Genomic DNA, 27,166 nt, shown 5'->3' on the forward strand with positions numbered 1-27,166 from the left:
TTTTGGGAGAGACTGATAGACGGCAGCGGTACATACAGAGGGGAGTATTTTTTACCTTTGTACACAGATATTGTTTTGTAACACTCTAGCATATTTGATACATTGTTTTTTGTTTGTTTCTCATAGCATATGTGCATTTAATTGAAGCGTTTTGCAAAAAAATTGGCATTTAAAATTGAAATGTTGAACTTTCTATACCTTGCAAATTTAATGTAATTATAGGTCTACTGATTGTAAATTGTTTTTAACATATTCACTGTGTAATGTTTATGAAAGGGATAAATATATGAGATCACTTTTGTGCCGTGTGAGAGAGAATGAGTGAGATAAATTGATGTATGTATTCTCAGCTATATTAAAAGGAAGATGGAACCCAATTTGTTTCTCTTATGATTCAGACAGAACATACAGTTTTAAAATGTTAGGTGGAATTATAGTATTGTCATTTTGTTCTGGATTAACAGATATGTCTCAAAGAGAAGAAACTGATTGGACTTCTAGGTTTAAACAATATAAACAACATGTAAATGCAAAGCTTTGTAGAAGCACTAACTGTGCAAGCAATTACATATTACACCTGAATGAGAGAGGGTTATGAGTGGTAAGTACCAGACTATTGATTACACTATGGGGCATATTTATCAAGCTCTGTCTAAATACCGCTGCTCCATAACCTGTCTGCCTGCTCTGAGGCAGCAGACAGACATCGCCAGAAATCAACCCGATCGAATACGATCGGGGTGATTGACACCCCCTGCTAGCGGCCGCGAATCTGCAGGGGGCGGTATTGCACCAGCAGTTCACAATAACTGCTGGTGCAATGATAAATGCAGAAAGCGTATGCTGTCTGCATTTATCGATGTGCAGCGGACATGATCCGCAATATTCGATCATGTCCGTCCACACAATGATAATTCGGCCCCCATGTCTGCACACAAAAGCTAGCAGTAGCCCATACCTCCCAACATTTGAAAGTGCCAAAGAGGGACACTTTTCTCCTTGCTATCATATCTCCATTGCCCCCACACACACTTTTTCTTTTGCAAGGTGTATCCAGTCCACGGATTCATCCTTTACTTGTGGGATATTCTCATTCCCTACAGGAAGTGGCAAAGAGAGCACACAGCAGAGCTGTCCATATAGCTCCACCCCCCAGTCATTCTCTTTGCCGGCTCTAAGCACTAGGGTCTCTCTATGGGAGGGTAAAGTGAATGTGGTGTTAGAATTGTAGTTTTTATTATCTTCAATCAAAAGTTTGTTATTTTAAATGGTACCGGTTTGTACTATTTACTCTCTAGCAGAAAAGTGATGAAGATTTCTGCTGAGAGGAAAATGATTTTAGCATGTTGTAACTAAAATCCACTGCTGTTCCCACACAGGACTGAGGAGTACCAGAAAACTTCAGTTGGGGGGAACGGTTTGCAGGGTAATCTGCAATGAGGTATGTTCAGTCATTTATTTCTAGACAAGACTGATATAATGCTAGTAGAGACTGACAATATCCCCATGAGGGGAGGGTAAGCTATGTTCACAGACTTAGTAAGGAATTGAATGCTTACATAACAGGGCTAATTATGCTGGTTGACACTGATTCAGGGCAATCGATTGTTTATTTAAGAAAAATATCGTTTGTAGACACTTTGAAAGTCCTTTTGGGGTTCTTTCTGGGGTTATTACCCACGTGGCTGGTTTTTAGTCACTTAAGAGTGATTTACAAGGCCTCACAGCTCCGGAGTAGAGTGGGAGGGGCCTAATTTCGTGCCTCAGATGCGCAGTTAGAATTGCAGAGAAGTTCATGCTGCTTCACATGGAGGGTCCTGCTGCTGTTTGAGGGCCTTATAGAAGCTATATTCCCCCAAATCTGATCCCTAAGGGCTTTCAAAAATGAGGCTTCTGTTGAACAGATTTGTAAGGCAGCGACTTGGTCTTCACTGCATACTTTTGCCAAATTTTACAAATTCGATACTTTTGCTTCTTCGGAGGCTATTTTTGGAAGAAAGGTTTTGCAAGCAGTGGTGCCTTCCGTTTAAGGTACCTGTCTTGTTCCCTCCCTTCATCCGTGTCCTAAAGCTTTGGTATTGGTATCCCACAAGTAAAGGATGAATCCGTGGACTGGATACACCTTGCAAGAGAAAACAGAATTTATGCTTACCTGATAAATTACTTTCTCTTGCGGTGTATCCAGTCCATGGCCCGCCCTGGCATTTAAGTCAGGTAAAATGTTTTTGTTTAAACTACAGTCACCACTGCACCCTATGGTTTCTCCTTTTTCTTCCTAACCTTTGGTCGAATGACTGGGGGGTGGAGCTAGAGGGGGAGCTATATGGACAGCTCTGCTGTGTGCTCTCTTTGCCACTTCCTGTAGGGAATGAGAATATCCCACAAGTAAAGGATGAATCCGTGGACTGGATACACCGCAAGAGAAAGTAATTTATCAGGTAAGCATAAATTCTGTTTTTTCACATAATTTACTATCTCACATAAAAATGCATTGTTTTAGAAAGAGAATTCTCAGAGGTTCTACCCCCTGCACCTGTTTAGTTACGACAGGAGCTCTGCTTAGGCATCCTATAAAAAAAAACTTCACTGTCATTACAAATTAGTTATCTCTGCAGAAAAAGGAGGTTGTGGTTAAAAAAAAAATGCTGTTTTTGCTTAACTATCTTCCTGTCTGACATATATAGCTAATGCTAAAGGGTTAAAAAGGAACAGTACGATAAAATGAACTTGATTTAGATAAAGCATGCCATGGGGGCTAGTTATCAAGCCGTCTACTTTTCTGGCTTCGCCGGCCCAATACGTCCGCCTAAGCTCGCCTACCTTCGCCGCCGCGGACCTGAAAAAAATACGCCTAAGTTATCAAATAAAGCTGTCAAAAAGCCGCGGGGCTATGAGCAGCGGACTGTGACAGTTATCACTCATCCGATCTCGCTGCCCTTCGGCTTTTTCCCAGCTTTATTGCTAGCCTGTCACTAAGCACTCACACTAAACTACACTGTTCTATCCCTATACCGGCGCCCCCGGAGCCCCCCGCAACTAAATAAAGTTACTAACCCCTAAACCGCCGCTCCTAGACCCTGCCGCAACTCTTATAAATGTATTAACCCCTAAACCGCCGCTCCTAGACCCTGCCGCAACTCTTATAAATGTATTAACCCCTAAACCGCCGCTCCTAGACCCCGCCGCAACTCTTATAAATGTATTAACCCCTAAACCGCCGCTCCCGGACACCGCTGCCACCTACATTATACCTAGTAACCCCTAATCTGCCCCCCCTACACCGTCGCCCTCTATTATAAAATTATTAACCCCTATCCTGCCCCCCACTACGCCGCCGCCACTGTAATAAAATGATTAACCCCTAAACCTAAGTCTAACCCTAACCCTAACGCCCCCCTAACTTAAATATTAATTAAATAAATCTAAATAAATTAACTCTTATTAACTAAATGAATCCTATTTAAAACTAAATACTTACCTTTAAAATAAACCCTAATATAGCTACAATATAAATAATAATTATATTGTAGCTATCTTAGGATTTATTTTTATTTTACAGGTAACTTTCAATTTATTTTAACCAGGTACAATAGCTATTAAATAGTTATTAACTATTTAATAGCTTACCTAGCTAAAATAAAGAGAAATGTACCTGTGAAATAAATCCTAACCTAAGTTACAATTACACCTAACACTACACTATACTTTAATAAATTATTCCTATTTAAAAATAAATGCTTACCTGTAAAATAAACCCTAAGATAGCTACAATGTAATTAATAATTATATTATAGCTATCTTAGGATTTATATTTATTTTACAGGTATCTTTGTATTTCTTTTAGCTAGTTAGAATAGTTATTAAATAGTTATTAACTATTTAATAACTACCTAGCTAAAAGAAATACAAAATTACCTGTAAAATAAATCCTAACCTAAGTTACAATTAAACCTAATACTACACTATCATTAAATTAATTAAATAAACTACCTACAAATAACTACAATTAAATACAATTACATAAACTAACTAAAGTACAAAAAATAAAAAAGCTAAGTTACAAAAAATAAAAAATTAAGTTACAAACATGTTAAAAATATTACAACAATTTTAAGCTACTTACACCTAATCTAAGCCCCCTAATAAAATAACAAACCCCCCCAAAATAAAAAAAATCCCTACCCTATTCTAAATTAAATAAATTTCAAAGCTCTTTTACCTTACCAGCCCTTAAAAGGGCCATTTGTGGGGGCATGCCCCAAAAAGTTCAGCTCTTTTGCCTGTAAAAGAAAAATACAACCCCCCCCCAACATTAAAACCCACCACCCACATACCCCTAATCTAACCCAAACCCCCCTTACAAAAACCTAACACTAATCCCCTGAAGATCATTCTACCTTGAGTCGTCTTCACTCAGCCGAGCCACCGATGGAACTGAAGAGGACATCCGGAGCGGAAGAAGTTAATCCTCTAAGCGGCGCTGAAGAAATCTTCCATCCGATGAAGTCATCATCCAGGCGGCGCTGAAGAAGTCTTCGATCCGGCCGATGTCATCTTCAAAGAGGCGCTGAAGAGGTCTTCTATCCGGGCGAAGTCATCTTCCAAGCCGGGTCTTGAATCTTCCTTCCGCCGACGCGGAACCACCTTCTTCACCGACGGACTACGACGAATGGCGTCCCCTCAATTCCGATTGGCTGATAGGATTCTATCAGCCAATCGGAATTAAGGTAGGAAAATCTGATTGGCTGATGGAATCAGCCAATCAGATTCAAGTTCAATCCAATTGGCTGATCCAATCAGCCAATCAGATTGAGCTCGCATTCTATTGGCTGATCGGAACAGCCAATAGAATGCAAGCTCAATCTGATTGGCTGATTCCATCAGCCAATCAAATTTTTCCTACCTTAATTCCGATTGGCTGATAGAATCCTATCAGCCAATCGGAATTGAGGGGACGCCATCTTGGATGACGTCCCTTAAAGGAGCCGTCATTCGTCGTAGTCCGTCGGTGAAGAAGGTGGTTCCGCGTCGGCGGAAGGAAGATTCAAGACCCGGCTTGGAAGATGACTTCGCCCGGATAGAAGACCTCTTCAGCGCCTCTTTGAAGATGACATCGGCCGGATCGAAGACTTCTTCAGCGCCGCCTGGATGATGACTTCATCGGATGGAAGATTTCTTCAGCGCCGCTTGGAGGATTAACTTCTTCCGCTCCGGATGTCCTCTTCAGTTCCATCGGTGGCTCGGCTGAGTGAAGACGACTCAAGGTAGGATGATCTTCAGGGGATTAGTGTTAGGTTTTTGTAAGGGGGGTTTGGGTTAGATTAGGGGTATGTGGGTGGTGGGTTTTAATGTTGGGGGGGGTTGTATTTTTCTTTTACAGGCAAAAGAGCTGAACTTTTTGGGGCATGCCCCCACAAATGGCCCTTTTTAGGGCTGGTAAGGTAAAAGAGCTTTGAAATTTATTTAATTTAGAATAGGGTAGGGATTTTTTTATTTTGGGGGGGTTTGTTATTTTATTAGGGGGCTTAGATTAGGTGTAAGTAGCTTAAAATTGTTGTAATATTTTTAACATGTTTGTAACTTAATTTTTTATTTTTTGTAACTTAGCTTTTTTTATTTTTTGTACTTTAGTTAGTTTATGTAATTGTATTTAATTGTAGTTATTTGTAGGTAGTTTATTTAGTTAATTTAATGATAGTGTAGTATTAGGTTTAATTGTAACTTAGGTTAGGATTTATTTTACAGGTAATTTTGTAATTCTTTTAGCTAGGTAGTTATTAAATAGTTAATAACTATTTAATAACTATTCTAACTAGCTAAAATAAATACAAAGTTACCTGTAAAATAAAAATAAATCCTAAGATAGCTACAATATAATTATTATTTATATTGTAGCTATATTAGGGTTTATTTTAAAGGTAAGTATTTAGTTTTAAATAGGATTCATTTAGTTAATAAGAGTTAATTTATTTAGATTTATTTAATTAATATTTAAGTTAGGGAGGCGTTAGGGTTAGTGTTAGACTTAGGTTTAGGGGTTAATCATTTTATTACAGTGGCGGCTGCGTAGTGGGGGGCAGGATAGGGGTTAATAAATTTATTATAGGTGGCGACGGTGTAGGGGGGCAGGATAGGGGTTAATACATTTAATATAGGTTGCGGCGGGTTCAGGGAGCGGCGGTTTAGGGGTTAATACATTTATTATAGTTGCGGTGGTCTCCGGGAGCGGCGGTTTAGGGGGTAATAACTTTATGTAGTTGCGGCGGTGTAGGGGGGGTCAGATTAGCGGTGTTTAGACTCGGGGTACATGTTAGGGTGTTAGGTGTAGACAGCTCCCATAGGAATGAATGGGATGTCTGGCAGCAGTAAACTTGTACTTTCGCTATGGTCAGACTCCCATTGATTCCTATGGGATCCGCCGCCTCCAGGCTGGCGCTTTGAAAACCAGGTACGCTGGGCCGTAAAAGTGCCGAGCGTACCTGCTAGTTTTTTGATAACTAGCAAAAGTAGTGAGATTGTGCCGCACTTGTGTGTGGAACATCTGGAGTGACGTAAGAATCGATCTGTGTCGGACTGAGTCCGGCGGATCGAAGTTTACGTCACAAAATTCTACTTTTGCCGGTCTCGAGCCTTTGATAACTAAGGCGAATCAGCCTCGCCACAAATACGCTGCGGAATACACAGCGTATTTGAGGTTGACGGCTTGATAACTAGGCCCCCATATATCTTAAATAAGCCTTGTGATCTAAGTAATGCAAGATAACAAGCTGTAAACACTCTATAAATTTATCCATGGAACTACAAATTTACCCCTAAAAGCCCCAAAAAATAATCACCTCATAGGAGATCCTTTGAGAGCAACAAAACTACAAGTATTGGTAACTAACCTGATCATAAGGTGACTAAACTGAGATCAACAATTCAAATGTACAATTAAATCCTGCAAGGATTTTACATTATCACCAGTATTAGCAGAGGAGTAGGTACAATTACTATCTTCTAGTATGTAATGCAAGTCACATATCCCCCTTGCTGCAACAGCATATTAAAATATTGAAAACATGTTTTGATGAATTTGCCACACTGGTGCTAACACTACTAAACCTTTATGTGGGATAATACAAATGAGTAATAATAAAAATCATATTAAATGGCAACTATATCTCATTTTCAGGGTTTAACAAGGAGATATCAACTCCATCACCTGGGTCACTGACAATGGAGCAACAACCACATGTAGTAATAAAATAGAAAATCAAATCAAATAGGTAGGGGGCGCCCTGATTTAATGACAAGAGAGTCCAAATAAGGGCAATAATTAATAATAAGTGTACTAGTTGTGCAATAATAATATTATTATAGGTCTAACCAAGATATAATATCTGTGGAGTATCACAAATGTGCCCTTGCAGAGAGTACTGAAATTGATAGTACAATTTTCAATAAAAATCTATTACCATTGTAATACACTATAAGAGAGAAAATATGTTATAATAAAGTCTCTGATAGAGGGATGAGGCAGCAAACTGTGGAGATCCAGGCCGGGATCCAAAAGCAGCAATCTACAAATACAAGAAGAGACAGATGCGCCACATGGCCCAATATTGTTTGATACAAAATGAACAATTGAATATATAAGGAATAGACTCACATTTGAGAGAGCACCTCAATCAGTGCTATAGAGGCAGACTGGGATCTATTACAGTGTCATATCAGAGTTTGTTAGCAGTTGTTGTTAGAGTGGAATCATTGACAAGAGACCACACTAGAGGAAACTGCAAATTGATTTAACTATCAGTAGCAGTCTGAGTCTGAGAGAGCAGGCAAGACTGCTAGCAATAGCTGGTTAATTAAGGGTTAACATTGCTGGCTAGCAGCTGATACTAATGTTGTGGGTAGATGTGAAAACATTATCTGAGCCTTGAGATTAATGGAAAATAAACAATCTCTGTTTTAGATTAGTAGTTCATCAATAGCAGTTAGAGACAAAGTTAGTTTGTTAATTGCAGTCCATTTAAACAACAGGTTATAACAAGTTGATGATTAGTGTGTGTGCTGTTAGCAAAAAGAACTAGTAAGATTTGTTGTATTACAGATTATAGCAAGCACAGACTTTGTGAGAGTTAATGAGCAGCACACATAAGCATAGATAGTAAGGGAAACAACTTATCTTATGGAAGGATTGCAGTCCTGTATAGGAGATCATTAGAGCAGAGATTGCCAGCAGTAATTCAGTAGTTAAGGTTAAAGGCTTTTCCAGCCAGCAGGAGAGGAACAATGCAGCTTCAGTGTGGAGTGTCCTGCTGTTATAGAGAAACTGAAAGTGAATCCAGAAGCAGTGAAAAAGACTGCAGCTCCTGTAGGTTAGCAGCTGATACAGACTGAGGAGTAACAGCAGTCTGTAGTTGATTGGCTTCAGTAAGTTGCACAGGAAGGAAACTCTCTGCAATTGAAGATACCTAAGCAGAGTGTTAGAGGAAGTGCTGGCTTAAATAGGCTGAAGGAGGAGGGCCATACTTAAAGGGGCAGTAAGTTAGAGCATTACAGGCCCCCCGAGTAAGGCAGACCTCAGGGCTGCGAGGGCTTGAGAGGGTAACGTTTGTGGAAGTCAGAACGAAGACGAGGGGCTCTCAGGTCAGAGATGGGAATCCAAGAATCTTCAGACGAGTCATAACCCTTCCATCTGACTAAGTATTGGAGTCTCCCTCTACACAATCTAGAGTCCAATATTTGATCAACCTCATATTCCAAATCACCATCTATCACAACGGGAGCAGGAGGAGGAAGAGATCTCCCAGGAAACTTGTTCTCTAGGTATGGCTTAAGGAGAGAAACGTGGAAGGTTGGATGAATATGGAGATGTGCTGGGAGTGTCAAGCGTACAGCATTTTGGTTTATCACCTTAGCGATGGAGTAAGGACCAATGAATAAGGCGCTGAGTTTCTTTGAAGGAGTTCCAAGTTTTAAGTTCTTGGTTGATAACCAAACCCTGTCACCAACCTTAAAAGTTGGCGGATGGCGTCGATGTAGGTCAAAGTATCGTTTTTGTCTTAACTGTGCTATTTTAATATTGGAGCGTATAACTTCGAATCCGGATTTGATGGTATTTAGGGTTTCTGTGACAGTCGGATTATAGCTGGAGTCAGGTTTTAAGAAATGAAAAGTTGGATGATAGCCATAGTTGGCATAGAAAGGCGTAAGTTTAGTAGTGGAACTGAGAGTGTTATTGAAGGAGAACTCCGCCAAAGGCAAGAATGTAGACCAGTCATCTTGTAAATGAGAACAGTAACAACGCAAGAACTGCTCCAACCACTGATTAGTCCTTTCTGAAAGTCCATTTGATTGGGGATGGTAAGCACTAGTGAAGTTGTTCTGGATGGAGAGGAGTCTACATAGCTCTCTCCAAAATTTGGAGGTAAATTGTACGCCCCTGTCAGAAGTGATGGTGCTAGGTAAACCGTGCAGACGTACAATATTTTCAATGAAAATGTGTGCAGTTTTTAGAGCAGTTGGAAGTTCGGTTAAAGGAACAAAGTGTACCATCTTAGTGAATTGATCAATAACCACCAGGATGGTGGTGTAATCTGCAGAAGGGGGTAAGTCAACGACAAAATCCATTGAAATGGAGCTCCAAGGTTTCTCTGGAATAGGTAAAGACATAAGAAGTCCATATGGAGGAACTCTCTGTCGTTTAGAGGTTGCACAGACTGTACATGTATTGATATAGTCATAAACTGTTTTGTACATATTTGGCCACCAGAAGTTCCTTTTTAGGAGTTCTAGGGTTTTGTAATGTCCAGGGTGTCCAGACAATGGGTTGTCATGTATTGTTTGGAGAATTTCAAGTCGTAGCTCAGTTGGGATATATAATTTATCTTCCTTATAGAGTAACTGATCAGATCCTTTTGTAAGAGAATGTGAAGACGGAAGGGAGTGGTCATTGAGCAAAGCTTGTTTTATCCTTGAGGGAAAATCAGCTATGAGAGCTATAATCCGTTCTGTGGGTATTATAGTAGTTGTGGTGGCACAATGAGGCCTGGGAAACATCCTGGAGAGCGAATCAGCCTTACCATTGGCACTACCGGGACGGTAGGTAATTAGATAGTTAAACCTATTAAAAAAAAGACTCCACCTAACTTGTCTAGATGACAAAGTCTTGGTGGTTTTGAGGTATTCTAGGTTACGATGGTCAGTGTAAATTAAAATGGGCAAGTCAGTGCCTTCCAATAGGTGTCTCCAGTTCTCAAGAGCGACCTTAATAGCCAGCAACTCCTTTTCAGCAATAGGGTAGTTCATTTCGGCTGATGTGAGAGTTCTAGAGTGATAGGCGACGGGATGCACTGGAGTACTGATGGAAGTCCTTTGGGAAAGTATAGCACCAATTGCGTAATCAGAGGCATCTACCTCTAATATGTACTGTAGAGTAGGGTCAGGTAATTTAAGTATAGGCTCAGAGGTGAAGGCATTTTTAAGTTCGTCAAAGGCATGCTGAGCTTCAGAGTCCCATGTGAATCCTGTAGTGGTACCAGTGAGTCTTGTTAAAGGTTTAACAATGTGCGAGTAGTTCCTTATGAATTTTCTATAGAAGTTTGAGAAACCGAGGAAACGTTGTAGTGATTTCTTATCGATAGGAGTAGGCCAGTTGAGTATGGATTTAATCTTGTCATCCTCCATTCGGATCTCACCAGGTGTAAGCTTATAACCTAGGAAACTGATATTTTGAGAGTGGAATGTACATTTCTCTAGCTTTGCATACAGACGGTGTGTTTGAAGCCTGGCAAGGACCCATCGGACGTGTTTAATGTGTTCTTCTTCTGAAGATGAATAGATGAGGATATCATCTAAATAGATGACGACACAAATATCCAATAGGTCTCGAAAGATATCATTAACAAAAAACTGAAAAGTGGCGGGGGCATTGCAAAGCCCAAAAGGCATCACCAAGTACTCATAGAGGCCATATCTAGTGCGGAAGGCTGTTTTCCATTCATCACCACTCTTGATTTGCACTAAGTTGTAGGCACCCCGTAGATCAAGTTTTGTGAAAATTCTGGCCTTTTGTAACCTCTCCACTAGGTCCGGAATGAGAGGAAGAGGGTACCTATTTTTTATAGTTATTTTATTCAGAAGCCTGTAATCTATAATAGGGCGAATGGTGGCATCTTTATTTCTCACAAAAAACATACCAGCCCCAGCTGGAGAGGTAGACGGTCTTATAAATCCCTTGCGTAGATTATCATCTATGTAGGTCTTGAGTTGAGCGAGTTCTGGTTCGGACAAGGAGTAGACATGCCCGTAAGGAACACTAGAGCCGGGTAATAGGTCGATAGGGCAATCATAAGGACGATGGGGAGGCAGGCTTTCAGCTTCCTTTATACTGAACACATCATGGAAATCTTGGTACTGTTCAGGTAATACATTAGTAGAAGGCTGTAGTAGTAGGTGGTGCTGTAGACAGGTTTTACTGCAGTAGTCAGAGTTAAAATTCACATGTAGGCTATCCCAGGATATGGAAGGGCAATGTAGTCTTAACCAGGGTAAACCAAGAATTAAAGGGTAAAAAGGCGAAGAGATAACGTCAAAAGTTATATGTTCAGTATGTCCAGAGGTAGAGCACATTTGTAATGGTATTGTGTTATGTGTAATAGGACCATTAGGGACAAGGGAGCCATCAAAGATTCTGAGAGACACAGGAGTAGATTTCTTAACAGAAGGAATTTCATTAACTTGTAACACAGATGAATCTATGAAGTTAGCAGAGGCTCCAGAGTCAATAATTGCTTCTAGATGTAGCAGCTTTTTGTCCCACTGTACAGACACGGGAAGTGTACAATAAGCAGAATGTGGGGAGTGTGTAGAGAAACAAGATACTGAATGGAGGCAGGTACCAATAGTTTTTTTATTTAGGACTGGGCATGAGCGGACTTCATGGTCACTTGCAGCACAGTATAGGCATAGGTTTTGGAGCTTTCTCCTACGTCTTTCTTCAGATGTGAGAGGACCACGGATAACACTTTTTTCCATAGGTACAGGCGGATTGGCTTGAGGGGTTGAATCCTGGTGTGGTCTTCTCTTCCTCTTATAGGACTGTTCCAAATGGGAATGTTCTGCTCTTCTTTCCCTGAGTCTTCTATCAATGATGGTAGCTGTTTTAATAAGTTCTTCAAGAGTGGGGGGTAGCTCTGTCCTTGAGAGTTCATCCTTGAGGTTCTCAGAGAGGTTAAGTCTAAACTGATTTCTCAGACTAATATCATTCCACTGTGAGTCACGGGCCCATTTTTTAAATTCTATAACATAATCTTCAACGGGTCTTTTCCCTTGTTTGACTGCCCTTAAAGCAGTTTCTGCTGTGAATTGACTATCCATATCCTGGTATAATGATGACATTGCTGAGAAAAATTGTTGCAAAGAATTTAGGATTGGCTCTTGGTTTTCAATAAAGGTGTTAGCCCAGGTTCTGGCATCCCCACGTAGGTATGATATGACTGTACAAACTTTAATGTGCTCAGTATGGTAAGTTTTTGGTTTCATCATAAACAATAGAGTACATGCAATTTTAAAATCTTTAAATTGGGATCTGTCCCCAGAGAATGTATCTGGGGGGCTAATTGAGGGTTCAGGGGCCTCTGGGATGTTGTGAGCAGAGGTTAATGTAGTAAGAGTTGCTTTTAAATGTTGAAACTCACGTTGTAGGCCCTGCAGGCCCTGGGTAAGTATGTCAACTGTGTGAGTCAAATTCAGAATGTGTGTGTTCATTTCAGCAGGTTCCATGTTGCTTAAATATAAATTGAGAAAACACAATTCAAAAGTTTTTTTTTTTTTTTTGGTTTTTTTTTTTTTTTGGTTTTATTTAACACAATGTCTATATATATATATATATATATATATATATATATATATATATATATATATATATATATATATATATATATATATTTATTTTGGGCTTAGGTATTCTGTCATATCAGAGTTTGTTAGCAGTTGTTGTTAGAGTGGAATCATTGACAAGAGACCACACTAGAGGAAACTGCAAATTGATTTAACTATCAGTAGCAGTCTGAGTCTGAGAGAGCAGGCAAGACTGCTAGCAATAGCTGGTTAATTAAGGGTTAACATTGCTGGCTAGCAGCTGATACTAATGTTGTGGGTAGATGTGAAAACATTATCTGAGCCTTGAGATTAATGGAAAATAAACAATCTCTGTTTTAGATTAGTAGTTCATCAATAGCAGTTAGAGACAAAGTTAGTTTGTTAATTGCAGTCCATTTAAACAACAGGTTATAACAAGTTGATGATTAGTGTGTGTGCTGTTAGCAAAAAGAACTAGTAAGATTTGTTGTATTACAGATTATAGCAAGCACAGACTTTGTGAGAGTTAACCCTTTCGTGACAGGGTTAAAGTGCCTACATCGGAACAACTGTTCCGATGTAGACAAATTGAAACTACGTGATCGTGCATACGATCGCGAGATTTCAATTATTGGATCGCATCTGGGGGGCGTCCCTACAATCCTAGGAACGCCCTCCAGACCGCGATTAAATCCCTGAAGCACAGAAGGCTTCAGGACAGCCGTTAGTTATGACGTTCCATTCCGTCATAACGGCTTTAAAGCCCAGTCTAATTATGACGGAATGGAACGGCATAACGGCTTTAAAAGGTTAATGAGCAGCACACATAAGCATAGATAGTAAGGGAAACAACTTATCTTATGGAAGGATTGCAGTCCTGTATAGGAGATCATTAGAGCAGAGATTGCCAGCAGTAATTCAGTAGTTAAGGTTAAAGGCTTTTCCAGCCAGCAGGAGAGGAACAATGCAGCTTCAGTGTGGAGTGTCCTGCTGTTATAGAGAAACTGAAAGTGAATCCAGAAGCAGTGAAAAAGACTGCAGCTCCTGTAGGTTAGCAGCTGATACAGACTGAGGAGTAACAGCAGTCTGTAGTTGATTGGCTTCAGTAAGTTGCACAGGAAGGAAACTCTCTGCAATTGAAGATACCTAAGCAGAGTGTTAGAGGAAGTGCTGGCTTAAATAGGCTGAAGGAGGAGGGCCATACTTAAAGGGGCAGTAAGTTAGAGCATTACATACAGTCACCCAGCAGACCAAACTCCCACAAAGGTGTATCTGTATTCAAAACGATAAGAGAGACACAGGTGCCCACATGGCCTAGTACAGCAGGAACAATGGTGATATAGAACCAAATAATAAGAGAGGTACTCACAATAGTTGTAGCATCTCCCTTGATGCTATAGGAGCAGGATGTGGTCAATTCAGTCACCCACCAGACTTAGAGGCACTCAGGACAGGATGGATCCAGCAGTCAGCCAAAACAAAATCCCCTAGCGCAAGGGACAACTTACAAAAAAGATGGTAGCAAGTGTTCCAAGATAAAAAGTTTTATTTAAAAGGTTAAAACACAGGCGACGCGTTTCTCAGCTCCAGGCTGTTTCATCAGGCTTCATACCTAGGTCTGACTTACGTGTCAGAAGTATTAAATCCTCCTTGTCGAGACAACACATGAGGACTAGTAACGCGGCATGCAGAGTTGTTGCTGCTAGTCTAGGGTATACTTTCACAAATGATTTAAAAAACAACTACAAACAAGAGCCTTGCTCTTTTTGAGCGCTAACTAAACATAGCATTCCTAACTATCCCAGTTAGAATAACCTAATAAACAATATAACAGTTTTCACCAACCTTTCTAAATTAAAGGACAGTCAACACCCAAATTGTTATTGTTTAAAAAGATAGATAATGCCTTTACTACCCATTCCCCAGCTTTGCACAACCAACATTGTTATATTAATATACTTAATAACATTTAACCCCTTAATGACCACAATGTACCCTGTATGTCACTGGTCGTTAAGGGTTTTTTCAGGACATAATAGCACAAGTCTAGCAAGAAGACGCTATTAATACCCTCCCTCCAGCAGGCTTTGTGGAATAGAGCAGTCTCAACGCTGGTAGCAAGACCACGCTATAAAACAAATCAAGTCCCAAAAAAAGGCCAGTGACATACAGGGTACGTCGCTGGTCCTTAAGGGGTTTTAAAGGGACACTGAACCCAAATTTTTTCTTTTGTGATTCAGATAGAGCATGCAATTTTAAACAACTTTCTAATTTACTCCTATTATCCATTTTTCTTCGTTCTCTTGCTTTCTTTATTTGAAAAAGAAGGCATCTAAGCTATTTTTTTCGTTCAGGACCATGGAAAACACTTGTTTATTGGTAGGTGAATTTACCCACCAATCAGCAAGAACAACACAGTGTGTTCACCAAAAATGGCCCGGCATCTAAACTTACATTCTTGCATTTCAAATAAAGATACCAATAGAATGAAAAGAATTTGATAATAGAAGTAAATTAGAAAGTTGCTTAAAATTGCATGCTCTATCTGAATCATGATAGAAAAAAATTGGGTTCAGTGTCCCTTTAAACCTCTAAATTTCGTTTTTGGGAGCCGAACTGGGAATGGAGATGGCAGCATTATTGAGCTGCTCCGTGCAGGACACTGACAAAGGTGGCTGAAAAAAGTAATTAAGACTTAGCAAACAAACTTTGACTGCCAGCGGACACTAAGCTGACTACTAGGGAAGAAGATGTGACTCTTTTGAGCTGGGTAAAGTGCTTGGTGTGGAGAAATAGAAGTGAAGCTTTGCCGAGCTCTATGAGAGGAGGCGCCATCTTGACAGCCCACATGGGAGATAAATACGAAGCAGACAAGTGAATTACTACGGAACTCCTGATTGTAAGTTTTCCCAAGACTTAAAATAATTTCTATTAGAGACCGGAAAGCAGTGTGAATGTAAATTCAAGGCTGTCATTTAAACGGCACATACGAAAGATCAATATCTATGACACATCAGATGTGGCCTGCAATCGGTATAGAAGCAGACTTTAACGCATGGTGAGGCAGTAATAAGCCTACTAAATGAGAACCAGGCAGTGTTAAGTAATGAAGAGGGGAAAATAACACCCTTTGAGGGATCGGGCAGCCTGACAGGGTAAAGTCACAGCATGTTAAAGAATGAGAGAATCTAGTTGCGACCATGCAGGTCGGTCTGAAGCCCTTCAAGTCTGCAGCCCTAACTCCTGTAAATGTCCGGTCAACTACATAGAGAAACTTAGGCTGCATATCAGGCTCCCCTCTACCCAAGGACAGAGCTAGCTACTAAAGAGATAAGTCGTGACCCTATACTCTGTGTTACCCATGGATTCTAAAGAGCTCAGAAATTATATATAAGGAAAAGCTAAGACATTAGCCCCATATACAAAGTGTTTGGTTGTCTGCTGGTGCGTGCTAATGTAAAACTGTTATTCTGCATCCTGTTATTAGTAAGCTATCGCATGCCATAATAAGAAGAGCTGAATATTTTGATATATACAGAGGAGACAGAAGGATTAAACAAAATAAGAGGTAATGGCAGCCAGAAAATTAAACAAACCTCCCGCCACGGGGAAGGCAGCAGCGGCCAACCTGTTCTTTAAGCCCTCTAAAGGGGAGAAAACGGTGGAACCCCCGGATTCAGAACAAGTGGGGATCATGGAAGAAGAGTTAGACTCTCAGACAGGTGAAGCTGACTTAATCCCGGTTACCCGGGCTGATATTAAAATGCTAGTCTCAAAGCAAGATATTGATAAAAACTTTGAAAAATTGTGGACTAAAATGGACTCCTTTCAGACCACCATCACCAATAGTCTCACAGAACTAAAGCATGAGATGCAGGATCTGGGAGCTAGAGTTTCCACGTTGGAAGATAATGAGAATAATATAGAGGAGAAAGTGACCGCTATGACCCAAAGATCACAAGACCATCAGCTAGAAATAGATTCTATACAAGACAAGATGGAAGATTTGGAGAATCGCTCACGGAGAAGCAATTTGAGGCTGAAAGGAGTCCCGGAGACCGTTTCGCAGACAGATCTTCAGTGCTACTTAAAGCAATTGTTCAGGGCGGTCACTGGATCCTCAGAAGAAGACAACTTCCACATAGAGAGGGCTCATAGGGCCCTGAAAGCAAATCCAAAGGGTGATTTCCCGCCCAGATATGTAATAGTGGAATTGCTTCGTTTCCCAGAAAAAGAGGCAATTCTTATGGCGGCCAGGAAGAACCCAACCTTCAAATATCAAGGAGTGGTAGTGCAGTTTTATCCAGATTTGTGTACACGCACACTGATGAGAAGGGGCTCACTCAGGCCCCTCACACAACTGCTCCGGAAACAACAAATTAACTATCGATGGGGATTCCCCTTCGCCCTGCATATTATGCATGAGGGGAAAACCCTCTCAATAAAAGAAAGGAAGGATATCCCGGATATCTGTGAATATCTTGGTCTGGAATCACCGGACCTTCCATCCACCCACAGCGATTCAGAAGCAGAACAACAGCCACAAAGAGATAACATCCACAAAAGAGCCAAATGGATTAAAGTCACCAAAAAGAAACCAAAATGACTTAAGGCATGACTGCTGATTCTGAAACTCCAAGATGACACAAGATTGGTCCTCATAATCAGACTGGTGGCAGATGAGTATACAAAGTTTACTGTTATACACTGTTTTCTTTTTAGGGTTAAGCTGCAACTGCAAAGACTCTGTTGATATGATAATGGACACTGTTTTACCTGGCACGCTGATGCATTGAACATTTTTGAACTTTACTCAGTGACCAGGTCCTTGTATTGCTATAGATTAAAAATACACCTTTTTAGTTAGTTTAGCTGTTTTTAAGATGTTTAGATTTCCTGCACGAAACTATTTACCTAAAGGGTTAGATGAACAATAACTGTTATAATAGGGCATTGAGCCTATACAATTGTTATGTTATACTTGAAATGTTTAGTTTTTCATTTTTTAGGTTAATCAGTCTGTGTGTTATTACGGGTACTTTGGGTTGGCACAGGTTGCTATGGGTCCAGGCAAATACACCACTAAGATAACAAATGACACCTACACTCACAATCCTCTCGCATAATGTGAGAGGCTTAAATACAAATATTAAGCGCAAGACAGCAGTTAATCAATATTTGAAGCTAAAGGCTAAGATTGTTTTCCTTCAGGAGACACATTTTACCCAAGCATTGATTCCCAAATTTTGGCACAGACACTACCCAACACATTACCACACCACTACAGACCAAAAAAAAGAGGAGTTTCAATCTTAATCCACTCATCTTTGCACTTTATAAAAGAAGAAGTAATAACAGACCCGGAGGGGAGGTTTCTTATAGTCAGAGGGAGGATACATGATACGAAGGTAACGCTCTGTAATGTATACGCCCCGAATGAACAGCAACACTCGTTTTTCAAACAGATATCATATCACCTTACCCAATGGTCCCAGACTAGAACAATCATGGCTGGTGACTTTAATATTTCACTATCACCACATGTCAGAGACTTGACAAACAAAACCTCAAAGAAATTGAATAGACAAAAATCAATAGCCAAATCAATAAGAGACTCATTGGCCTCACATAATCTAGTGGATACTTGGGAGACCCTTTACGGAGAAACGACAGACCACACATTCTACTCGCATGCACACAGGTCGTATACTCGACTGGACTATGTAACGGTTAGTCAGATGATGATCCCTAATATAATAAGCGCTTCTATAGTTCCCTGTGTTTGGTCAGACCATTCTATGGTACAGGTGGAACTAAAGGGAATACTAAATTATCAAAGACAAAGATCCTGGACATTTGACCCACAAACTATTGGTAATGCTCATGCCCTTACTCAAATGAACAAACTACTTAAAGAATACTGGGAATTAAATAGGGGGTCCACATTAAACCAACTCTCTGACTGGGCAGCACATAAGCCTTATATGAGAGGAATGTTTATACAAGAAAAGGCCAGGATTAGGAAACTTTATCATAGGACTATAGACAACTCCAGGAGGAAATACACACACTAGAAACACAACATAAACAAACCTTATCGGTAGCCACTTTTAAATTGTTACAGACCAAAAGAAAGCTATTAGCAAAGATTTTAAATGATTCGGCCACGAGAGCTATTCAGAGATTAAAGACCTCATACTTTATTTATTCAAATAAACCGGATAAATATTTAGCCAATAAATTGAGGGAAAGAGTGAAAATGCATTCTATCCCGACCATTCAGACTAAAGAAGGTACTAAAACATCAAACCCACAGGAGATCACGAATACCTTTGCATCCTATTATGAATCACTTTATGACGGTAAAAAGGTTACTAGAACATCTCAGACACACACTAAAACACTAGAATTTCTGAGACAAGCTCAGATTAGAAAAATTTCCACCGCAAATAAAGAGAGTCTGAATGCAGAGATAACTTCCCAAGAAATCCTAAGTGTTTTGAAGGATCTTAAGGTGGGTAAGGCAGCAGGCCCTGACGGCCTAACCAGTGAATACTATAAGGCCTTTAAAAAGGAGTTAATCCCACACTTAAAAACGTTCTGTAATGATATCATGAAAGGAGTGGAGATCCCTATGGACTTACTAAGAGCCAAGATTGTAGTTATTCCCAAGCCTGGGAAAGACCCTACACAATGCAAAAACTACAGACCGATTTCATTAATTAATCAGGATATAAAAATACTAACAAAAATTCTGGCCAACAGACTTAAGACAGTGCTCCCGGAGATTATTCACCCTGACCAGGTGGGGTTCATTCAAGGAAGGGAAGCTCCAGACAATGTCCGAAGAACAATAGACTTGACGGAATGCTTGAAAATAGAGGAAACGCCTTCTCTGCTCCTATCACTGGACGCGGAGAAGGCGTTCGATAGAATTGACTGGTTGTACATGTTGGAGGTACTGACGGGTTATGGTTTCGAGGGCGACTTTGTACAGGCAATTAAGGGAATCTACTCAACACCATCGGCTACAATAAGCGCTGCGGGATACCAATCTAGATCTATACCAATATTGAATGGTACCAGGCAGGGTTGTCCCCTATCCCCACTACTGTTCGCTCTTTGTATCGAGCCGCTAGCTTCCAGAATTAGGAGATCAGATGATATTAGTGGAGTTAAAATAGGAAAAAAAGAATATAAATTATCGTTGTTCGCAGATGACATCCTTCTGACAATAACTAAACCTTTAAATTCCATGACGCATCTATACAAGGTGTTACAAGAATTTTCAGAAATATCTGGCTACAAGGTCAATATAGATAAGTGCGAGGCCTTACCGATCTCACTCCCCTCTCATACAAAAAAGCTGTTAGAGGTCAACTTTGATATCTCTTGGGTCAAGCATTCCCTTACATACTTAGGGATAAAGCTAGCAGACTCGTATCATAAGCTCTACCAACTAAATTATATCCCTTTATATCACACAATTAGACAGGAATTACATAATTGGAAGAAAGGCAACTTCTCGTGGTATGGCCGTCTGTCATCAATAAAAATGAATATACTTCCCAGACTACTGTATTTATTTTGTGCCCTACCAATTAAGGTCCCCCATCAGGACCTAAAGAAACTACAAACGGATCTCCACTCCTTCCTGAGGGGAAATAGGGGAGCAAGAATTGCGTCACAAATTTTAGCTCAACATAGACAGCAAGGAGGGGTTGGTGTACCAAACTTAGCCGATTACTATCAAGCTGCTAGGACAGCTCAAACGACACTTTTAAGTAAACAGTCGAGTGAAGTAGTGTGTACTAAAATAGAAAGAGATCTGGTAGAACAAGAAAATTCGGATGGTAACTTATGGGATTCAGGTAAAGAGGGCAGATATCGCTTAGGAACAATCCCTACCATACTAGAATCACAAAGGTGTTGGAATCTAGCCATGAAATCCCATACACTCCTACCCAAGCACTCATGGATCAGGCCCATAAAGTATCTTCTACCGAAAGAGCTACATAGCTATGTAGGTAAATGGACAAACAAGGGATTATATAGGGTAGCAGATCTAGTGGTACAGGGAAAGGTAGCAACCTATAACCATTTACGTGACATATTACAGCCGGACAAACTGCATTGGTTTGCATATCTTCAGATTTCCTCAGCCTTAACCAGCTACATTAAACTTCACAACAGACAACTTACCACTAGTTTAGAAAGAATATGCAAATCAGAGCATAGAGAGAAATGAGTAATTTCCAAGATATACATGGATATTCAAGCTGATAAGCTTAATACCAAATCCAACATCATTCTGAAGTGGGAAGCAGACTTAGGTCTTACACTCCCGAGGGAAGAGTGGGATCAGATATTTCATGAATCCTGCAAAGGATTGGCAAGTGCAGACTTACGGGAAAACACTATAAAAACAATATTTAGATGGTACTTAATCCCGACTAACACATCTCATTATTCAACTAATAAGAGCAAACTATGTTACAGAGGATGTGGAGAAAGGGGGTCTTATAGGCACATGTGGTGGGATTGTACTATAATTAGGAATACTTGGGCTAGGTTAAATGATCTACTAAGCTATCTACTAGACGAACAAATAACATTGACCATGGACCAAGCACTTTTAAATAGAGACCTGCCAAGATTTATACCGTCAATTAATAAGTTTACTAAAATATTATGTACAATAACTAGAATATGCATAGCCAAATATTGGAAAATAGGTAACCCGACTTGGAAAGAAGTCACAGATAAGATTCAGGATATATACTCTTTCTCCGAAGGAGCTTCACGATTGCAATGAAATACAAGCCAATTTCAGAAAATATGGTATTATTGGATACTAAAGGGGAATACCCAAAGAGACAGAGGTAGTAATGGGATAGGAGATACCCTCTGAGTGGAGATATCAATATAGAAAGAAGGCCACCTATAGAGTTAAGGGACCTTTCTCTTGGTGCCAACCCAATACCCACCTGACAATACTGATAAGCTACTATAAAATGTAAAATAACCACACAGACAAATGTTTTTTCTTTTTTCCTTTTACAATTTTATTATTTTTTTTATTCTTTTTAGTTATGAACAAGTTAGTGATAAGGTTATTTGTTTACTTAGTTGCAATGTTAAACAAGAATATGATAAAATTCACTTCCAGAGCACAAAGGAACTTAAATGATATTATTCTCTCAGGCTTAAGAGACAGTGGCACTCAATATAGCTGTGGTCTACAAGAGAATGGGCAAAAAGGTATTACGGAGTCACATGTAATGCCATAAAACATAAAGGACTTGAGCAAAGACTTGTTAAGTAATGATGATAAACAGAATGGTAATCTGTGTAAGAACTAAAGACCTTTATTGACAATGTAACTGTCGGATGATATGTGTTTGTATTTGCTCTTGGAACTGAAATAAAAATTCTTTTAACATAAACCTCTACATTTCTGCCTGTTTCTAAGCCACTACAGACAGCCTCTTATCACATGCTTTTTATTAGCTTTTCACAACAAGAGACTGGTAATCCATGTGGCACAGAGAAACTTCAGTCTCCTGCTTAACCTCCTCGCCTCCTCACATGCCTAGACTATCTTGTGAGCATAATGTAACCCCATGACTGTCAAAAAGGGCTATAGTGCAATGTATTAGAATGCACTGAAATTCTCTATGATAGCCATGGGGTTAAATAGTCCTCTGCATCTTTTGCTTTTTTGAAAGAATGCTGGATTAGAAAAAGAAAAAAAAGCTGGTGTTGCTAGAATAAGTAGCGCGTGCACTTTTTTCATGACCCTGCATGGGTTTTTGATAAATCTCTAACTTTCAGCTGCCACAAACTGAAACTTATGGGTCATTTCTAATGGCATCTGAGGAAGATCTCCAGCCCTCACTTACTAGGCTGCTTCTAGTGTCTGGTGCATGGAGGAGGAGAGCAGCACTTTAATCTTTTCACTGGAAGTTTATTGCCTGCTGCTCTCCATGTTTCATTTCTCCCGGTCTCTGACAGCGCTGTGTGATTCAGCTTAGGTCCTTCCCCCTCAGTGTAGCACATGAAACAGATCAAGCTGTGCTACACCGGAGGGATGTGAAAAACATAATTTATGTAAGAACTTACCTGATAAATTATATTCTTTCATGGTGGCAAGAGTCCATGAGATAGTGACGTATGGGATATACATTCATAACAGAAGGGGGCAAAATTTCCCAAACCTCAAATGCCTATAAATACACCTCCCACCTCATTCATACCTCAGTTTAACGTATAGCCAAGTTAGTGAGGTGTAAAAGGAGTAAAAGCATAAAAAAGAGGAACAGGATAAATAAATTGCTTTATATATATATATATATATATATATATATATATATATATATATATATATATATATATCAAAAACATAATCCCCCAAAAATTGGTTGGGTCTCATGGATTCTTGCCACCATGAAAGAAATTTAATTTATCAGGTAAGTTCTTACATACACAAGGAATTATGAGAAGCACGGAGTGTATTACAAGCATAAGTGGTTTATTGGATGAACGATCCAAAAATAGTGGTAAATCAAAAAGTGGTGGAGGACAGTGCCTCCAGGGTAAAAGCTTGGCTATGAGTAAGGCTAATGCCGAAACGCGTCAGACGTAGTGTATGAAAGCCTCTATTTCCTTTTCATTCACTGTATTTTACCCCGGCGGCACTGTCCTCCACCACTTTGTTTGTGATTTACCACTATTTTTGGATTGTTCATCCAATAAACCACTTATGCTTGTAATACACTCTGTGCTTCTCATAATTCCTTGTGTATGCTATCAATTTATGGGCTGAGTGAGCACGGAGGCATTCGAGCGTGACTGCAGAGTTCAGCGCAACGAACCGGAAGCATACGCAGGACAGGAGCCCCTTAAACGCCGCAACCAGAAAGTGCACAGGAGCGCTTCCTGTTAACCCAGGATGTGGGTTGGCGAGAACGGAAGAAAGGTACAAGTAAAACCACTCTGGGAAGGCAGACTGTAATCACCTAAGAAACGGAGGTATGTGCCGTGGCATTTAATGGTTTTTGGTTAAAGGTTATTGCTTGTAGGGTTATCACCCAAGTATATATGTTACCCAATGGTCTGGATTATTGCAATACACACTGCGTGAGGCTAGAGGGACCCCTCTACAGTGTTTGAATAGTTAATTCATTCAGAGAAGGTTCTCTCAGGTTATACCACTTACAGCAAAAGTCTAATAGTGACTGCTTGTATAGAGCTTTGGTAAAAGGTTACCTGAAAATTAATCACACCTCTTGAACTTGTTCCTCTGTTGGTTGATAAGTTCTTACATAAATTATGTTTTCTTTTATATAGGTGGCAAGAGTCCATGAGCTAGTGCCGTGATGGGATATAATACCCAAGATGTGGAATTCCATGTGTCACTAGAGTCACACCGCTAAGAAATTAGCGGTGTTAAAGGTAGATACTAAGTATGAGTGATTTTGCATAAGGTAAAATCGTTACAAAATACCAAGCCCTAAAAAAGTGATGGATTCAGCTGAATTAGCAACACATGACTAATCTCACACAACAGGTGGATTATTTGACTGAGGGATTGAGGAAAGTTCATTTAGAGAACAATAACCTAAAGACACTACTAAACCAAACACATACAGGGAGTGCAGAATTATTAGGCAAATGAGTATTTTGACCACATCATCCTCTTTATGCATGTTGTCTTACTCCAAGCTGTATAGGCTCGAAAGCCTACTACCAATTAAGCATATTAGGTGATGTGCATCTCTGTAATGAGAAGGGGTGTGGTCTAATGACATCAACACCCTATATCAGGTGTGCATAATTATTAGGCAACTTCCTTTCCTTTGGCAAAATGGGTCAAAAGAAGGACTTGACAGGATCAGAAAAGTCAAAAATAGTGAGATATCTTGCAGAGGGATGCAGCACTCTTAAAATTGCAAAGCTTCTGAAGCGTGATCATCGAACAATCAAGCGTTTCATTCAAAATAGTCAACAGGGTGGCAAGAAGCGTGTGGAAAAACCAAGGCGCAAAATAACTGCCCATGAACTGAGAAAAGTCAAGCGTGCAGCTGCCAAGATGCCACTTGCCACCAGTTTGGCCATATTTCAGAGCTGCAACATCACTGGAGTGCCCAAAAGCACAAGGTGTGCAATACTCAGAGACATGGCCAAGGTAAGAAAGGCTGAAAGACGACCACCACTGAACAAGACACACAAGCTGAAACGTCAAGACTGGGCCAAGAAATATCTCAAGACTGATTTTTCTAAGGTTTTATGGACTGATGAAATGAGAGTGAGTCTTGATGGGCCAGATGGATGGGCCCGTGGCTGGATTGGTAAAGGGCAGAGAGCTCCAGTCCGACTCAGACGCCAGCAAGGTGGAGGTGGAGTACTGGTTTGGGCTGGTATCATCAAAGATGAGCTTGTGGGGCCTTTTCGGGTTGAGGATGGAGTCAAGCTCAACTCCCAGTCCTACTGCCAGTTTCTGGAAGACACCTTCTTCAAGCAGTGGTACAGGAAGAAGTCTGCATCCTTCAAGAAAAACATGATTTTCATGCAGGACAATGCTCCATCACACGCGTCCAAGTACTCCACAGCGTGGCTGGCAAGAAAGGGTATAAAAGAAGAAAATCTAATGACATGGCCTCCTTGTTCACCTGATCTGAACCCCATTGAGAACCTGTGGTCCATCATCAAATGTGAGATTTACAAGGAGGGAAAACAGTACACCTCTCTGAACAGTGTCTGGGAGGCTGTGGTTGCTGCTGCACGCAATGTTGATGGTGAACAAATCAAAACACTGACAGAATCCATGGATGGCAGGCTTTTGAGTGTCCTTGCAAAGAAAGGTGGCTATATTGGTCACTGATTTGTTTTTGTTTTGTTTTTGAATGTCAGAAATGTATATTTGTGAATGTTGAGATGTTATATTGGTTTCACTGGTAAAAATAAATAATTGAAATGGGTATATATTTGTTTTTTGTAAAGTTGCCTAATAATTATGCACAGTAATAGTCACCTGCACACACACAGATATCCCCCTAAAATAGCTATAACTAAAAACAAACTAAAAACTACTTCCAAAACTATTCAGCTTTGATATTAATGAGTTTTTTGGGTTCATTGAGAACATGGTTGTTGTTCAATAATAAAATTAATCCTCAAAAATACAACTTGCCTAATAATTCTGCACTCCCTGTACTGTTAAAGTAGTACCCCCTGAACCACTGTTAGAACCCCAAGTATGCTGTCCTGATAAATTCTATGGAGACCGCAAGAAATACAGGGAGTTCAAGAACACATGTAATTTAATGTTCATGTTAAAACCCAAAACCTATGCCACAGAAAAAATAAGAGTGCTAACTATTCTCTCTTACTTAAGAGGAGAGCCTAGGGCGTGGGCGGAGAATGATGACCCAATTCTTTCTAGTATTTAAACATTATTTAAAGCTTTATCAGCACTATATGAAGATACTAACAGACAAATCAATGCAATTAGGGCATTAAAACAACAAAGACGTCCGGTAGAGGACTATATTGCCGAATTTAAGATGTGGGCAAGTGACACATTGTGGAATGGTATAGCACTTAAAAGTCAATACCGATTGGGCCTTATAAAAGGACCTTTGAACCCTGAAGAATGTTTCAGAAGAAGAGAGAACAATTTGTGCATGTACTGTGCCTCTGCAAAGCATATGGTAAAAGACTGCCCATCACTGAAAAAAACAAAAACATGGTAAGCTTAATCATAGTATTTTCAATTTATCTAAAAGCTCTGATACTTCACCTTACTTCACTCTACCTGTTGTTTTACAGTTTGATCAACAACAACTTCATATTCAAGCCATCATCGTTACTGGAGCATGTGGCAACTATTTGGACAATTCACTTGTACTTAAAAATAAAATACCTATCACTAAAAGCAGTCATTTATTGAGTGGTCCCATTACACATCAGACCCACCCACTTTCTCTTGTAACAGAAACAGGGCACACTGAACAGTTATTATTTGATGTTATCCCATCTCCCATTTTTCCAATTGTTTTAGGCTTAAATTGGCTAAAGTTACACCAACTCACTTTTGATTGGAACATGAATACAGTCTTGTTTAGATCACTCTACTGTACTCAAACTTGTTATCCCTCACACCACATATTGTCTACCATTACCCAACCTGAAATTCCAAGTTGTTACAATGATTTCTCTGATGTATAGACCTGAAAAACTCCCTCCACAACGACCCTATGATTGTCCTATTGAGTTGCATCCAGGTTCATCCATACCTTTTGGACATATATACCCC

General features: G+C 39.9%; 1 protein-coding gene across 1 annotated transcript in view; it reads right to left on the reverse strand.

The window, feature by feature from the left end:
• Positions 1–27,166, reverse strand: part of LOC128657974 (uncharacterized) — a 285,898-nt gene that overhangs the window by 187,916 nt on the left and 70,816 nt on the right. Inside the window, exons 7-8 of the mRNA XM_053712413.1 lie at positions 11,187–11,448; positions 10,380–10,514 (exon numbers count right to left, since the gene is read on the reverse strand). Of these exons, the coding sequence (XP_053568388.1) occupies positions 10,380–10,514; positions 11,187–11,448 (397 nt within the window). The remainder of the gene's footprint in view (positions 1–10,379; positions 10,515–11,186; positions 11,449–27,166) is intronic.

This window comes from Bombina bombina, chromosome 4, assembly GCF_027579735.1.
Source record: "Bombina bombina isolate aBomBom1 chromosome 4, aBomBom1.pri, whole genome shotgun sequence".
Lineage (NCBI taxonomy): Eukaryota > Metazoa > Chordata > Amphibia > Anura > Bombinatoridae > Bombina > Bombina bombina.